Raw genomic sequence first — 15,675 nt, 5'->3', positions numbered from 1 at the left:
AAGATTAGAGAAAGGCAAAGAGAGCACAGCATTTATGGCCTGTTGCTAAAGCCTTCGAGCAGCTCATTCTCAGTCTGATGGGAGGATGTTGCTTCAAGCTGCAATCCATTCATTTCAATGATCTTTTAACAAATTATTTATTCCAGACCAGAAAAGCATAACATCTACTTTAATTCTAAAAAAAAAAAATAAATAAAATATTTAAAATAATATCTTACCCCTTCTTCTTGATTGCCTTCTCCAACATTTTCTCGTATGATACCTTTTCTTTATCATATTGGGCCACTATTTTGTCAATTTGGGTGCAGTGCAACTTCTGCATAGCGCTGTGCTCCTGGAAAACAGTAGGAAAACAATTAGGTTGCTGGATTTTTAATTTTTCATTTTATTGCAGTGCAAAAAATATCAGTGTACCAACAGATAACTCTGACAATGGAATTTAACCTGGTTTAGCCATCTGACATTAAATATCCCAGATATTTCACCATAAGCACCACGACATCTCTTCTTTGTTTGAAAAATCACGACCTGCAGTGAACCTTAAAAATATGGTATACCCTAAAACAAAATAATGACGGGAAAAATCAATATTTTTGAATAAATATCCATTTAAATGCAGTGTAAAAAATCCGATTTACAAACTCAGATCAAAGTTTCTGAACACAGAGGAGAACAAATTTCAACCCACTCCCCTCTTCCTCTACGTATCTTGTACTGAATAAAGTGACAGCCCTTTGGCCACTGCATTTCAAATAGCTAGTTAGTTATGGAAGGGGAGGAAAAAACTTTTCCTATGATAAAACGATGACTCACTAAAGTATATTAAATACTTGGGTGTGTATATAGACAGTTCCTTTCCACTACAAGACTGTACCAGAAACAAAACACTTCACTTAGTGCTTACATTTGCACTTGAATTCATTATTGAACTTGACTTCATATTCTCCTTTATCAGACCAGCTGCTCATAATGATGCAAATATTTAACTAGCACAGAAAGCACTAAATACTGAATTTACACTACAATAGGAATAACTGTTCATTAATTTATGTTATTTTATTAATATCCAATTGCTCCACATTTTATCTAATCAGGACAAATAAAACTGCATTAATTAATGTGGCCTCTTCCAGGACTTAATTGTGTTCTATAGCTCATTTTGCATCTATTCTATGCTTGCTATTCTACTGCTCTTTGTTATTATTTTCTATACACCTTTGCCTTATGACTGCTTCTTCCTCTAAAAACACTAATTAAATACTTTTACACTCACTTTTACCTAAACATTAAAGCAAATGTTACCATGCTCTTAAAAATCTAGTCCTGGGCTGTACCCCTGCACTCCAACGTCTGCCAGGCACTTCCCTGGGGAACACAAACATCTTCCCAATTTTGTATTTAGAGTAGGGAACTGAATTTTCTGTTCTACAGAGGATTTAAAGGGAAACAAATAAGACTCTGTCAATATTAAAACATTCCAGCTTCACCAGGGAGTATTTACAGTGACTAACCAGGCAGGAAAAAACATAAGAATGACATAAACTTGACAGCACCAGCCAGACACAGGTGAAGCGACTGAGAACATCTCTCCAACCACCCACTCTCCCCTAAATGAGCAGAACTACACAATGCTTGCTCTGAAAGACTAAGCACAAACATTGTAAAGCATGAGACATCTGCCCACTCGTGTGACACTCCTCCATAATCTGGAATTCCTGCTTTTCCCTCAGGACAACCATCGTTTAAGCCTCCTCTCTTCATCACAAACCCCCTGTAATCTTCTGCAGATCCCCTCTACTGCTGTGTACTGCCCAGACACAGCTCCTGTATGTGAAATGGATCTATCCCCACAGTTTCTTCCCTGGTCCTTCCCCCCACCCAGTTCATGGAACGTGGATTTGCTTCTGCATGCTATCAACAGAGCTGGAAGAGGAAGATGGGCTGCTAACAACCTCCACAGGCAAGGCACAAAGAGCATGAGGAGCCAACTCCCTGCCAGAGGTCCCTTGAATTACAGGACCTTCAACTCTGCAACACTACTTAAAATGGGAGAGGTGTCTCATGATTTCCTCAAGTCTGCTAAATTTGCAGTTAGAATTCACATACCTTTTACATAAATATATCCACAAATCACATGTCATTACAAACCAAAGCCACAGTTCTGCCAGGGTTCTGAGAAGCCACTTAACTGATATAAAAAGACTCAAATCACAGCAAGAGTATCCATGGGAAAAGAGTAAAGTTGTACTGTGTACAACTGAAAACTGAGATCTGGAGAATTGTCATTACAGAATACAAGAATGAGGAAATAAAAAGAAGGAACTATCACTTCCAAATCAACAATCCATTTTGCAGAACTTACAGTCCCATACTCTTGTACTGTTGCTTTTGCACTCTGAAATGGAGATTTTTTTTAATGTTCTTTTTTACTAGGCTTTAACTCAAACAGCGCATATATTCAGTGTTAGAATGAAGATGCAGGAGATGGGATTTATATTTTTGGGTGGTAATTACACAATTCTGTTGCCATCTAGAGCCATATCAAATTCCTTAAGCGGCACCTGTGACTATCCCTGTCATGTCTGAAACTCCTGGAACTGTGTACCACAATCGTCTGTTGGGTTGCTGTCTGTTAGAGAATATATCAAAATAATCCCTCACTCTCTTTCCTCTTCTGTCTAGCTCAAAAAAGCACAGAAACTATGTGACATTCCTGTAAAATACTGAAATTCAGTAGGGGCCCATAAAAGAAGGCTGCTAACAGATGAAGTCAGTGACTGAGATGCTTTTATATGTCCATCTCCTCACTTTTATAGCTTTATATCTGCTTGTGATGCCACTCCAGATCATTTACCTAAACAGTGCTCAAGATCTAACTTGATAAAAAAATAAAGATATAAACCAATGGATATCATTCAGACATATCAGCTGTTCTGCAGCTGCACAGTAATATTCATATTGGGAGGTTACAATTACTTCAGGGAATGTAGGTAGGAAATACTTCAAAAGCAGCTGAGGTTTGTTTGTGGACGCATTATTTAAAGAAAAGCATTTTTTCAATATGCAATATTATTTTAAAATTACCAAAAGCACAGGTTACCAGAACTAAGATTCAAGAGAAGTTATTCCTCACATGGAGGTTTTTTTATGGTGAAAATTGCATCAATTTGCCACTGTTTTTCAAAAGCCAAACACAAGGAATACTACAGGCTGATAGTTTTAGAATGGGCTGAGGTTTGGATCAAGAGAATCATCTGCTCTTCAGCAATCCCAACAGCAGCATATGCAGACTTAGTTTTTAGAGACTAAACCAGCCTGGAGAATACTCACTCTGTCCCCTTCAACTCTTTCTTCCTTCATAGCCAGGGCACAAACTAAGCAGAAGGTTTGGTCACTAAGAACAGTGACCTTTCTGCCAGTCTAATGATCTCTACCCTAGTTAGACTAGAAGTCTTATTTTTCCTACACAAAAGTGAAAAAACAAACAGACTGTATCTCCACCTGCCCAAACATCCCTCTTTAAAAAAAATGAATTAATAGCAAAACCATCATAAAGAGAAGCCATAGTGTGCAATGTGTCTCTGTGTGTGTACACTGGGTATTACAGCTCTAAGGAGCTATGCCATGATGAAAAACCAATTAGTGATAATATGCAGAGGGATTTTAGGAGAATGTTATCGTAGCTGCTGGAGTCAAAACGGCTGAAACACTCAGCAGAGGTAAATAAATGAAAGATAGCATCAAAGAAATACACTGACAGAGTGTGCTGTGCTCTGAAAAGCCCTGGCACCAGGTAAATTTGTATTAATCTGGAAATGTGGTATCTGTATCAGTTCTATACCCTGACAAAACAAATTATGTGTTTTCATACAAGCAACCAACCTCCACCAGCCAGGATTTCAGAGGAGCTGCTACTGCTTCTCTACACCGAGCAGTAAACCATCTGTTTACTTATTCCGCCAGATCTCTGGAATGTTTATGGTTAAATGAGAGCCTGCCTATTTCTGGAACTTTTAAGTTCAGTCTACTTAGTACACAGGGTTCCTCCAGCAGATCATGGATAACTAACTGCACAGCTCTCCTGCTCCATCCCAGCTGATGAAATGCATTAAGAACAGTGGTGAGTACACCACTAAGATCATCTCTCAGCTAACTTGGTTGCACTTTCCTGCTCAGACTCTCTACATTCCAGAAGATGCCCTTTTAGCAGGGCATGCTCTAGGCAGGCACTTTCTTGTTAGGACAGACTTGCAGTGTGTACTTAAGACCAGCAGGACACAGGCTGGCTCAGACATCAAATAGCTGTGCTTGAGCTAATGCTGAAAGCCCTTCTGAGTGTACAGCAGTTTCAGATTGTGGCTGGCAATTTTTTCCTCAGATTAGAGGAAGCAAGTGCAAGCCTGAACAGATGGATCTTCTTTTTTTTTTTTTTTAATATTAGCAAGTGCAGTCTTGGCTAAAATATCCTTCCACTACTGTGGGTCACGTGTATCAGAGACACACCACTGAGTACGTCTGTTTCCTACATAACCACAGCACCATTTCTACAGCAAACTGATGGAGGTTGGACAAGGAAAGGACAAACTAGTGCTTAAAAATAAGAAGCTCCCCCCAAAATTAACCCTATGAAGGTCTAGAAACTGTTTATGTCAAGAAGTGTGGGTGACAGACACTTCTTCTTGAGCATGGGCTTTGCACACAACACAAAGCCACTCATTTCACCTCTGTAGAGTCAGTAAGGATTCTGAAATGTAACTATTTCATTTTCTTACACAGCTTTTAATACTAGGAGCCCCACAAATGTGCCAATTACTAAAAGCAATTTCTCCATACTACATTGTACTCCCAAACAATCATTAAAATAAACACAAAGACTGGTATTAAAAATGCCCAGGCAACTACTCTGTCAGATTTGCAACGAAATCTGCAATCAAGGAGAGCAATCTACCCCAAAAGCCCAAAATGGATTTGCATGTACTGCCAAAATTCAGAACTTCCACTATTTTCTTCACTTTTTATGCCTCCTTCTGTAACAAGAGTAATGTTTTCTAATGATAAAGGGCAGGAGAAAACTGGCTGTGATTTTCTAATATAAAGTACATTTTTGACAGAGCTGTATGTAATTGGCACATCATTGCCAACAGTACCAAGCAAAAGAAGTGGTTAACACAGATACAAAGAAAGAGGACCGGGGCATTTCATTTTTCAGCTCCACATTCCAGTTCTCTTTGGCCATTTTGCAGTTTCTCCAGCACCTGTCTTCGATGCAGCACCGCCTCTCATCATTACTGCCTGTTCCTTCTGAGCTGCCTGTCAATATGCCACGCAAGAGGGAGCTGATAAAATCATTACCTGAAAAAGGTGAGCCTTGGGTGCTTATATGGGTCAAACAAAGGTGTACTGAATCTCAGGGAGACACACAAAGGGTTGCTGAAGGGAAAATGTGCTCACTGGAGCATATTGCAGTACATTTAAGACACATATGCCTTTCTTGGTGGTCCAACTACTGTTCCTTAGTCTTTCCCTACATTTTAATTAGGAGCTGCCTGTGCTAGTGAGCACTGCAAGTGTTTTCAATTAGAGTTTGTGGCTCAGAGAACTCTTAATGACCATACCTTTGCATGTTTCTTCTTTAAGGCATTCAGCTCTTTCTGCTGTTTCTTTAAATGCTTTATATAAGCCTACAAAAAGAGAAATTGGATCAATTTTCCTCTGGTCATATTGACTTTAACCAGATAAAATCGTGGCTACTCGGGACAAAAATTAGGAACACATCTTGAAAAGCTTGTGTCCATCCTTACCTTCATTTGTTTCAAATCTTCTATCTTCACTTGAGGAATGAGGTCTATACCTAGGGAGGCATTGATACAGTTTATCTAAAACTTCATACGCACTAGTACGTCTCATACTTTTAAAGTTTGAGTTTTGCCACAGAAACCTACATTTAAGTTAGCAATTAATTAATGTTTTTCACCACATAAAAAAATAGTTGCAGGTTAATGAGAAAAGCTACAGTTCATTTCCTTTTCCGATGCACTGCTCAATCAATTGTGAAAAAAGAAATGAATCAATGAGTGTATTTTAATCTCTTACAGTTCTGGCCTGGAGTGTCAAAACACAGCAACCTAAGAATACAAAAAAGCCCCTTTTCAGCAAACACAGCAAACCATTTATAAACATTAAAACTGAACCACGCAACCTTTAGAGTTTTGGTCCGTATCTGCAGATTGCTCTGGCACCACCACCTTTCAGTGGGGAGGCTTCCTGGGTGAGGTTCTATGTGACTACATAAAGGATAACTGAGGCTGTATTTCTAAATTTAAAACACAGGAGTGCAAATTTACCTGCGGCCTGTATGTGAGTGAAGGTAAAATCTGCGTTTTGGTTAACACCAGGCTATGAGAAAAGGAGCAATAGCACTCTCCAAGGCTAAAGGAGAGTTAAAAATGGAGGAGAAACGCAAAAGAAGTGGAAATTCTAATGAAAATTCAATACAACAGGCAAATCAATCACACAAGACTAACTGTACTACTTAGATGAATGAAAATATGTTTTGATCACTTTAACTGCAATGCAAACAAAACCCAATCTCATCTCATGTTTATGCTTTAATGAATGTTTTGTGACATACTATGATTTTTAAAAACTGCTAAGCACATCCTACATGTAATTATTAATAAAAATGTCAATACAATGCCATAAGAGTTGTAATTTTTAGGGTTTTTTTCCTGAGGTTTCATACAAAAATATTTGCACGTACATAAATACACTGCAAACATATTTAGTTAACTGCTTTTAATAGTGTCTGTGGACTATAAGATTTCCTCTGTCTTGAAAAGGACTTTCTGGCTTTTAAGGTGAATTTAACTGGAAAATATTTAGATGCTGTAAAAGGAAAAAAAAAAAAAGCAGGGAGGAGGGAGGCAATTTCCTCAGGAAATACGTGGGGTTTTTTTCTTTTCTTAGAAACATAGGATTCTGCTCAAGTATATTGTATCAACATTAGTCTAGTAAATGAGACTGGAAAAGATTTAGGCACAGATAGAGGCTGAAGTTTTCAAAACCACAAATCACTTAACCCTTACTGAAAGTCAGAGAACAAAAACCCCTCAAAATTCTTGTGCATTTGAAAGCCTTGCCCAGATACCCTGCCCTGCTGGATAAGTAATTTCTAATAGCAAGGTGAGCTGTGTACTATAACAGGTATAGAATTATTCAGATCTTAATAGATGACAGAGATAAGCAATATCATTACAAGGGATATAAAATGAACAGCTCTACTTTACCACGCAAGAATATGGGTAAAAAGTGCAGACAGGAGCACGTTTCAGCTTCAGACCAGGGCTCCATCAGGCTGGTGTGTTCTAAACAAACTTCTTCAGGATTTTACTTTAAAACACAGATTTATTTACTTTGTTCTCCAGGTCTGACTCCATGGCAACCAGGAATCAGTTGTCAACCCCAGAAAACTCCATGCTTAATTAATGCACAGTAAAACTAATACTTGTGCATCTTGGTGATGATACATGAAATATGAAAACACCTCACAGGATAAAATAATCTGGGGCTTACACCAGGGAAGAACTTTGAAAGAGTGCAGGTGCCAGAAAAAACCTAGTTTACTGCCAAAAGTGACTCCAGAGAAATGGCATCTTATTTCTCAAGAGATCCCTACACATGTGTGTACTCAGCCATGTCTGCTTAAGTTTAACAGCAAGAGCCATCAGTGCTCCTTTTCACTCCCATCAAATACCTTTGGGCCAAGGTGGATGAGAGCAAATGAACCAGATTCTAATTCTTGCGGCCCATTAACAGAAATATTTAGTGTGTTTCATTCAGCTGTACAAATTTGTTTTCTCACTTAATCTTCATTACCTGTGATGATATGGGAGAAACAAATAATCCCATCTGACTCTATAGAATGACTTTGTTGAGTGAATAGTGAAGAAAAAAAAACTTATTTACTCATAAATGAGCACATTTAATATGGATTTTTCTTTTTTTTTCACAATAAACATGCCATTTCCATAATCGCTCTTCAGAGTTAAACCACATGGTGAAAACATTTCTAATTGTTGGGAAATCTCTACAGAATCCACTGAATTCTAAATACCTTTAATTACTTAAATCTGCAACTCTGCCAAGGGATTTGTGAAGGGAGGAAAAAAAAACCAGAAGAGTTTCTTTGGACTATGCCAGATAATAGTCACTCCTATTGGCACTCCTCCAGTAGATCTTTAGTAAACTATTCCCAGCGTCATGCATGTTAATGCTATAAGTATAGAGCCAAACAAAGAGGTCCCTTAGTAAAATAAACCTGTATTGGCTTTATACAGTTATTCTAGCAATATACAAAACTTATTTGCAATTAGACAAAGACAACTCTTACTGGCAAGTGAATTTACCTTCTAAAATGACAAGAATTATTAGAACTGCAAAACTAAAATGGAGTAAGGAGTACTTCTCTGTGGCTTTCTGAATGACTTCAGAAGAGAGGGGCTGGTGTGTGGGTTTTGTGTACCTTTCTTAGCGTCGGTCCCAGAGCCCGCGGTGGTACTTGGGCGAAGTTCAGAGCTACTCTGAGGTGTCACGTTGGCTTTGGGATTGTTGGCCTTTCCTTTTCTATCGTTCTTTGAAGTGTCATTTGGTACGTCAGCTATATCACTCTGAAAGAAACATTCACACCACAATAAATTAATTGTTCTTTTACCTGTATTGTAAAAGTTGGGTACCGGGAAATTTCTGAACTTGCTTCCTTTAAACATAATCAAATTGCAGCATACTTTCAAAGAACACCATAGTAAAGTATTTGTAACCTACTTGAAATAGCTACCTACTGAAATACAGCTCTGTTCTCGTTCCTTAACATTTCTGCTTCTAAGGGATGTGTCAGTTTGATCCATGAAAATCAGCCAGTGAATGGTATTTCAGTACATGATAACTAACATAAGCTAATGTATTTCAGAGCTGGACAAAGGGTCTTGTATTTGAAAATGGGGAAGGACCAGCTTACTTTAAAAAAGGAACACAGCATGAACATAAATGGGCTTTTTGTCACTGAGTCCTACTTACAGTTTCGATACCCATAGCTCTCATTTGGTCTGCTCTTTTTTCTGTGATAGACAAAAATTTCTTTGGATCTGATAAAGCATCCACAATATCTGGAAGGGAAAAAAAAAATCAACATTTTATGATCTTCAGAGGCATTTGGAAGGTAATCTTTTACAAATGCCTTATTCTAGCCCTGTTTTCCATACGCAGTGATCGATGTGCAAGCACAGGTTTACAGGATGACAAAGTCACAGGAATCTTTACCTGCATATTGAATAATCCCTTTCCATGCTTAACTTCAACAGTCAAAACCAAAAAAAAAAAAAAAGGTGAAAATATTAAATCCATCAAAAGCTTTGGGAAGAAACTTGCTATCCTTCTTGTGCAAAGTGGGGGCTGGTCTGTATCATCTCCCTTCCAGCTTATGTTGTTCTATGAAATGTTCTATCTCTGAAGTCACTGGATGCATTTCTCAAGCAAAACAACAGAGACAGGTCTCCCATTCCAGCAAAAGTTGTATTAAATAGTTAGCATTACCCTTGACAGCTCTGTTTATCTACACAAATAGGTCCTCTCCAATAACTGTTGCATCCAACGATGACTTCTGAAACTTATTTCATATACACAAAACCTATGTAGAGTTTATTTTTAGCCACAACAAAGGCCTTGTAGCTCAGCACCGACTGTTTGTCCTTTCCCTAACTTCCTAACCGTGTCTTTTTGTCCTTGCCATGCATTCCTCAAGGAAAATCCAGGACTACCCTGCCAGCACGATGCGTCATCCGAAAATTGAACCCGATTATCACGAGCTTCTAGGTAAAAATGACTAACGTGTTTGGGAGAGAGACCTTTGTAAATTGTATTACTAACCATGCAGGCACATCACCAAAGGCTCAGCACTTCTGCAAGGGGGATGTGACTCATCACTGCCTCTCACATTGTCATTTGTCCTCTGCTTACGCTTTCCCTTCTCCCCAGTGAGGCAAGGAGGGGGTGAGGAGCAGCATTTCGTAGAATTGCAATTAAATATAAAGGTACAAAAATCACTGCAAGAGCATATTACAGAGGACTTTAACCACCACCCTAAGCTGCCTTACTTACGTACAGATTTCTATTACAGAAGCTTCTCTTTGGAGAATTCTACTTCATTTGCATCAATCTGTGCCACTATTGTGTTTTATTGGGAACAGAGTAGCTGATGCAAATAAACCACAAGAAATCACTAAGCTCTATGAAAAATAAGAATATGCATCTTCTAAAGCCTACAATGTATTGCCCATTCTAGTTATTATTCAGGGCATGTTTTTAAATCTTACTCATACAGGTTAAAAAAGAAAAAAAGAAATGAAAAAGAATGTAGGCAGCTACTGAATTGAGCTCTACCTTCCTACAGGTTTGCTAAAACAACCATGGAGATCCTAATGATAGCTCACAAAACAATGAGGAGTTCACTGCAGATGATAAGTAATTAAAAACCACACGCCAACAGAATACTAATGATTCCACCTGAGTGTCAAAAGTTATTTCCCAGTTGTTCATCACACTGCTGTTCTATATCAATGAGAAAGAGACGTGAGACACATCAAATATATCTGGGAAGGGAGAGGAGAACTCATAACTGAACTTATTTAGTTCCTATTAATATAGAGTCTGTTTTTCCCACTGCTGACAGTAAACTATGACACCCAGTTCTCTCATTCTAGCAGCATTTTACTGTAACAAAACTGTTACTTAGGGGTAGCAATGCTTTTTCACCTCTACTAAATAAACCACCTACAGAAATGCTGACAGTGTAGCAGATTAGCAAATACTGAATGGCACACAATTTGCAAATGGTAAATTGGTGTTCAGATTCTCTTTGAAAAACAAGTCTTTCACTTCCGAATTCACAGAATACAGTTTAAAAAATAAAATAAAAAAAATATTTTCCCCCTGTGTGGCCAGCATATTCAGCAGCTTAAGCCACATCAAACTCAGTGCTAAGTTTAAATTCTATTCTTAGAAAAAGTAGGGTATCATAAAACATCAATCCTAAATCATAAGCACGTCCTTAGCTTAAAAAATATTTGAACTGAGTCATTTAGTGCCTAAAGCTTCAGCTCAAGAAAGAATTAAAGCTCACACTTAAATGTGTGCCTTAGACTGATGGTTCAATTACCCTGGAGAATCTCAAGTTTAAGCAGAAGCTTACACTTCTCTTGAGACAAAGTCCCTGAAGTTAAATCCTGTCACAATGAAACGTGCTGCATAAAGGTACGGTAGTGCTCCAAGACCTGTGGCAAAACTCCAGCTGACTTGCCAGAAACCGGGATGGCACATGGGAACAACACAAATGCTTCTCTAACTTTTGCCATGAAATATTGTGACTGAAGTGTCAGCCTGTTTATTTTTTAAAATATGGATAAATACCAGCAAACACAGAGCTGAAGATGTACTAGTAGTTTAGGTAAGCCTACCCTTCCTCCTGTTTGTACTACAGAAGTGACACTCAGGAGTGGCAGTCATTCTTTGCACAAACAGCAGGTTTGAAATTGTTTTTGCAAAGAGCAAAACACTGTTTTTATCAATAATATTTCACCAATCAACTCTAAGGTGAACTTCCTTTTGCTGCAGAGTCAGAGCACTAACCTTTAGCACAATTCCCATTTTCCAGTTTTACTTGGTTTATATATTGTCCAATGCACAACACATTCCATCTGGAGTGAAGAAAACCCTTCCCTGAGGCACATCCTCAGGGGGAACTTACCCATTACACCGATTTAAGTGGTGTAATGATTATTCTCAGTTTTTTCCCTACACACACTTGGCAATTTGCCACTGCTCAGGATAAATGACCATGGCCCTGACAACCTGATCATGCAAATGGCTCACATTAAAAATAACTTTCTTGAAATTCCAAAAATAATTAAACCACACTAAAAAAAACATGTAAAATCGGGAGGGAAAAAATGCAGAAGGATTTTAGATGCTAAATTATTTCACTGACCACTTTTAACAATATGTCAATAACCTCTAGAATATAGAATTGCCTTTGTTTGAAAAAGACCTGTCTAGATTCTGCATGAACTTTTTTATACCTACACACCAAACAATATAGCTAAAGTACATTTTAACCTTACAGATATTTATGTCAGATCACACCTAATAAAAAAAAGGTAAATCAAAAGAAGAATCTTCCTAAATTCTCAACAGAGAAAATCATATTGAGCTAACTAATATTAGCTTATTTTCCACATAATTTTGTCATTTAGCAGATACTTGTCATTATCATTAACACTGAGGTAGACACTTGGTCAGAAAGGAGACTTTTTAACTCAACATGTGGAGTTTCCAAAGAGTTAAAATACTGAGTCTTTCCAATCCTTCAGCATTGTGTGTCTGCTGCCTTCTGGCACACTGACACCACAGTACTTCAGTACTTCCACACCAACATTCCAGAGCTACAGTACATGGGATACTGGTTTATCTCACCTCCAAAACCATCAGGCACGTATGTTTTAAGCACAATGTTGCAGAAAACCGTTGGGAGAGAGAGTGGCTTGTTGCCCTCATTCCGAAGGGAAATGTGTCTGTAACCTGCTTGCAGCCCATCCAGAGGCAGGATCCTCTGACCAATCAACTTATTATTGTCATCATACACTGCTATTCTCAGGACAGCAAGATCGGGGAGAATAACCTGGAAAGCCACAAAATGGAGACATTTAATGACTTGAATCCTCCCCACCTCCCACATGTGAACCATTCGCTTTGCATGCCAGACACAGACCATCATCACTGTAAGATCAGGTCATTCCTTGCAAACCCCACACTTTGAAATGAATCCTTCCCAGAAAAGCTTTTTTTCCACCCTAAATATTGTGCAGATTTCAGAATATGTAAATCCTGTGGCTCACAATCACACCAGCTAAATATTTTGAAAGATTTCCCACTCCTTCCCTACCTGGTGCCATTCACCAATGCTTATGGGGCAAAAGTAACTGGGCCTCCTGTCTCCCATAGACTTTCCCTCTGCCACTTTCATTTTCAGTCTCAGAGGGCACAAAATATGCTTTTGGTCTCCGAACCCACCTGAAGGATATCCTGCTCTACTTAATTATGACTTAGCACTCCCAGCACAGGTTACCACCAGCACTCGTTCCCATCCTCCCCCTCACACAACAGAGGGACAACCCAGAACCCAGGTTAGAATGACTGAAGCCTTACTTCAATTAAAATATAAATAAGAAAACATAACAGAATAACAATCAAACAGTACCTGAGAGCAAATGTGTAGGATTAAACAACAGCTTGAGGAGAGAAGTGTAACCCAAACAGAGCAGGTAAGATCACTCCTCTACAGGCCACAGATCAGCACATCTTTCATTACATGGCAGCCTCAGATAGAGATTTGACAGAGAGCAGAAGTGGGGACTGAGTTTATCATTCCCTCTCCATTAATTTGTTCTGTGGTATTCTGGTGGGCACTTCCCCCCCCATGACATTTTAGCAGTGTGCATCCCACACCTTCATCACCTCCAACCAGAGGAATTGTTCCTGCTACGTTTATGCCACTCACCCGTCATCAATTTGTGTGGATTACAAGGCTAAGATTTGATAAGGGCCAGAGATGAAGAAAAATAATCTCTTGGCTGACTTTCAGTCCAAGAGAACGTGTGACCATCGCAGAGTAGAGCAGAAAGTCTGGGAAATCTTGGCATCAGCCTCTGTACCCATGTCAGGACACACAGGTACCACCCCCTTTCAGAGGAAAGCTCTGTGTACTCTGGAATTTATGGCCCTTTTGATGTAAGAAATCAAAAAGCAGCAGATGTGCCATATGGCCAGCAGGCCATGGGCAGCATGATTGCCTGTCATTGTACCTAAGCATCTTCCCTGTGCCTCCTCGTGCACTGAGAAAAGCATTTGGAGTCACAGCCATCCCAGAATATACCTGAGCTCAGAAAAAACTCCTGCATCAACTAAATTTCTATTAAAAACCGGTTATACAGTTAAGAAAGCAGATTAAGTGTGTAATATACCCAAGTGTGAAGTGTTATCACCACTTGGCAAAGCCTGAATTTTGGAATAAAAGTCTGAACTTTGAAATAGAAGAGCAACGATTTTGGATGACAACAAAACAGGTGCAAGCAAAACAGATGTTATCAAAGACAGCATCACTAACATAGAAAATCTGGATGAAACTCCAGCTGACAGGAAAAAAAAAAAAGTGTGTATATAGTATATATAAAGACTGAGAGATAAACATGGACAAATGATCTCTCTCTTTAAATCCCCCATATCAAGAAAAAAGGGTTCGTTTTAATTTTTTTATTGAAAAAAAAAGAAAGAAAAAAAGAAAGAAGAAAGAAAGAAAAAAAGAAAGAAAAAAGAAAGGAAAAAAGAAAGAAAAAAAAGAAAAAAAGAAAGAAAAAAAGAAAGAAAAAAAAGAAAGAAAAAGGTACATGATGCACATGGACTACTGGAGGAAGGAGCAGGCAACAAGGCTGAGGGACACAGCACCCTTCCAACTTTTCCATGTAATACCATTAACCTTAGCTTTGGATGCAGCATCTCACCTGCCCTCTGGGCTGAAGGAACAGTGCAAGATAGCAGCCACTGTCAGGGCAGGGAAGAAGGAATCTCCAAGGAATGATGGTATCCACCAGTGGGGACTCATTCCAAGCAGACTGCATACCTTGGACACAGGCATGGTCCCAGAGGAGGTGGATACCTCCAAGTGGGAAGAGGAACCAAAGGGGAGGAAAAAGCCAAATAGAAACAGAAACAACAACTACAACAAAAAATCATGTGACAGCTACAGAGGTTATCCATTAGAAAAATAAAACAAAGCAAAATTAAAAAAAGAAAAGAAGCAAAACAAATCCCAAACAACCTCCTGAAAGCTTCTTTCAGCTTTACATTGTTTACTGTAGTAAACAGGGACCCTATAAACCCTTTCTCATGGGAGCAGTGCTCATTCCTGTGCTCAAGAGAGCAAGGAAGCTCAGGCAAAACCACAAGCTGTGCTTTCCAAAAATCCCACCTTTCGAAACACAAATGACTCCTCATTGTAAACAGGGTTCAGGCCGTTGTTCATCACCATCCGCGTCCGGAATTCCTTACGGATCGTGTCCGTGGGCAGGCCGTACATATCCACCTCCACGTACGTCCCAATTTTTTTGTCTGATAAGAACTGACCAGATATTACCTGCACCGTAACAGCAGAGCAGTAAGGAAGAGCAATACAAAGAGCAATACAAAATACAAATTCTGTTGTTTTTTTTTTTTTACTGAGAGCAGCCTGGAAAATGCTTTATGCAGAGCAGAGGTGTTTATTTCCTCCTATGAAAATGGTGTATTTAGTGCTGAAGTTGTGATCACTGTTGTGATCAGACCTTAAATATATCCTTAATTTGAAATGACTGTGCTATGGTATTACCACTTGCAAGCCAGTCATCCCAATTATCTGATGTCTCACAGATGTATTCACTATATTAATTAAAAACACTGAATGAAACAACCAGGTCGGGCACTGCTTTTCCACAGCTCTAAACCTGCTGCTGGAAAGCACTTTGTTCAATCATATGTCCTGACCACAAAGAGGTGAAAGGAAACTATTGCTCTGCTTTCATTTAGGCAAAGGTT

At 38.9% G+C, this 15,675-nt stretch overlaps 1 protein-coding gene across 7 annotated transcripts in view; it reads right to left on the bottom strand.

Moving 5' to 3' along the window:
* PLCB4 (phospholipase C beta 4) overlaps positions 1-15,675 on the bottom strand; it is a 188,133-nt gene that overhangs the window by 22,456 nt on the left and 150,002 nt on the right. For all 7 annotated transcript variants that reach the window (XM_027653842.1, XM_027653845.1, XM_027653844.1 and 4 more), the window contains 7 exons: positions 15,074-15,238; positions 12,523-12,727; positions 9,073-9,161; positions 8,522-8,666; positions 5,802-5,851; positions 5,616-5,681; positions 219-334 (listed from right to left, as the gene is read on the bottom strand). In XM_027653842.1, coding sequence (XP_027509643.1) covers positions 219-334; positions 5,616-5,681; positions 5,802-5,851; positions 8,522-8,666; positions 9,073-9,161; positions 12,523-12,727; positions 15,074-15,238 — 836 coding nt within the window. The remainder of the gene's footprint in view (positions 1-218; positions 335-5,615; positions 5,682-5,801; positions 5,852-8,521; positions 8,667-9,072; positions 9,162-12,522; positions 12,728-15,073; positions 15,239-15,675) is intronic.

This window comes from Corapipo altera, unplaced genomic scaffold (assembly GCF_003945725.1).
Source record: "Corapipo altera isolate COAL_440 unplaced genomic scaffold, ASM394572v1 70, whole genome shotgun sequence".
Classification (NCBI taxonomy): Eukaryota; Metazoa; Chordata; class Aves; order Passeriformes; family Pipridae; genus Corapipo; species Corapipo altera.
Note: the sequence above shows the minus strand (reverse complement) of the source record. Positions and strands in the feature narration are given on the sequence as shown.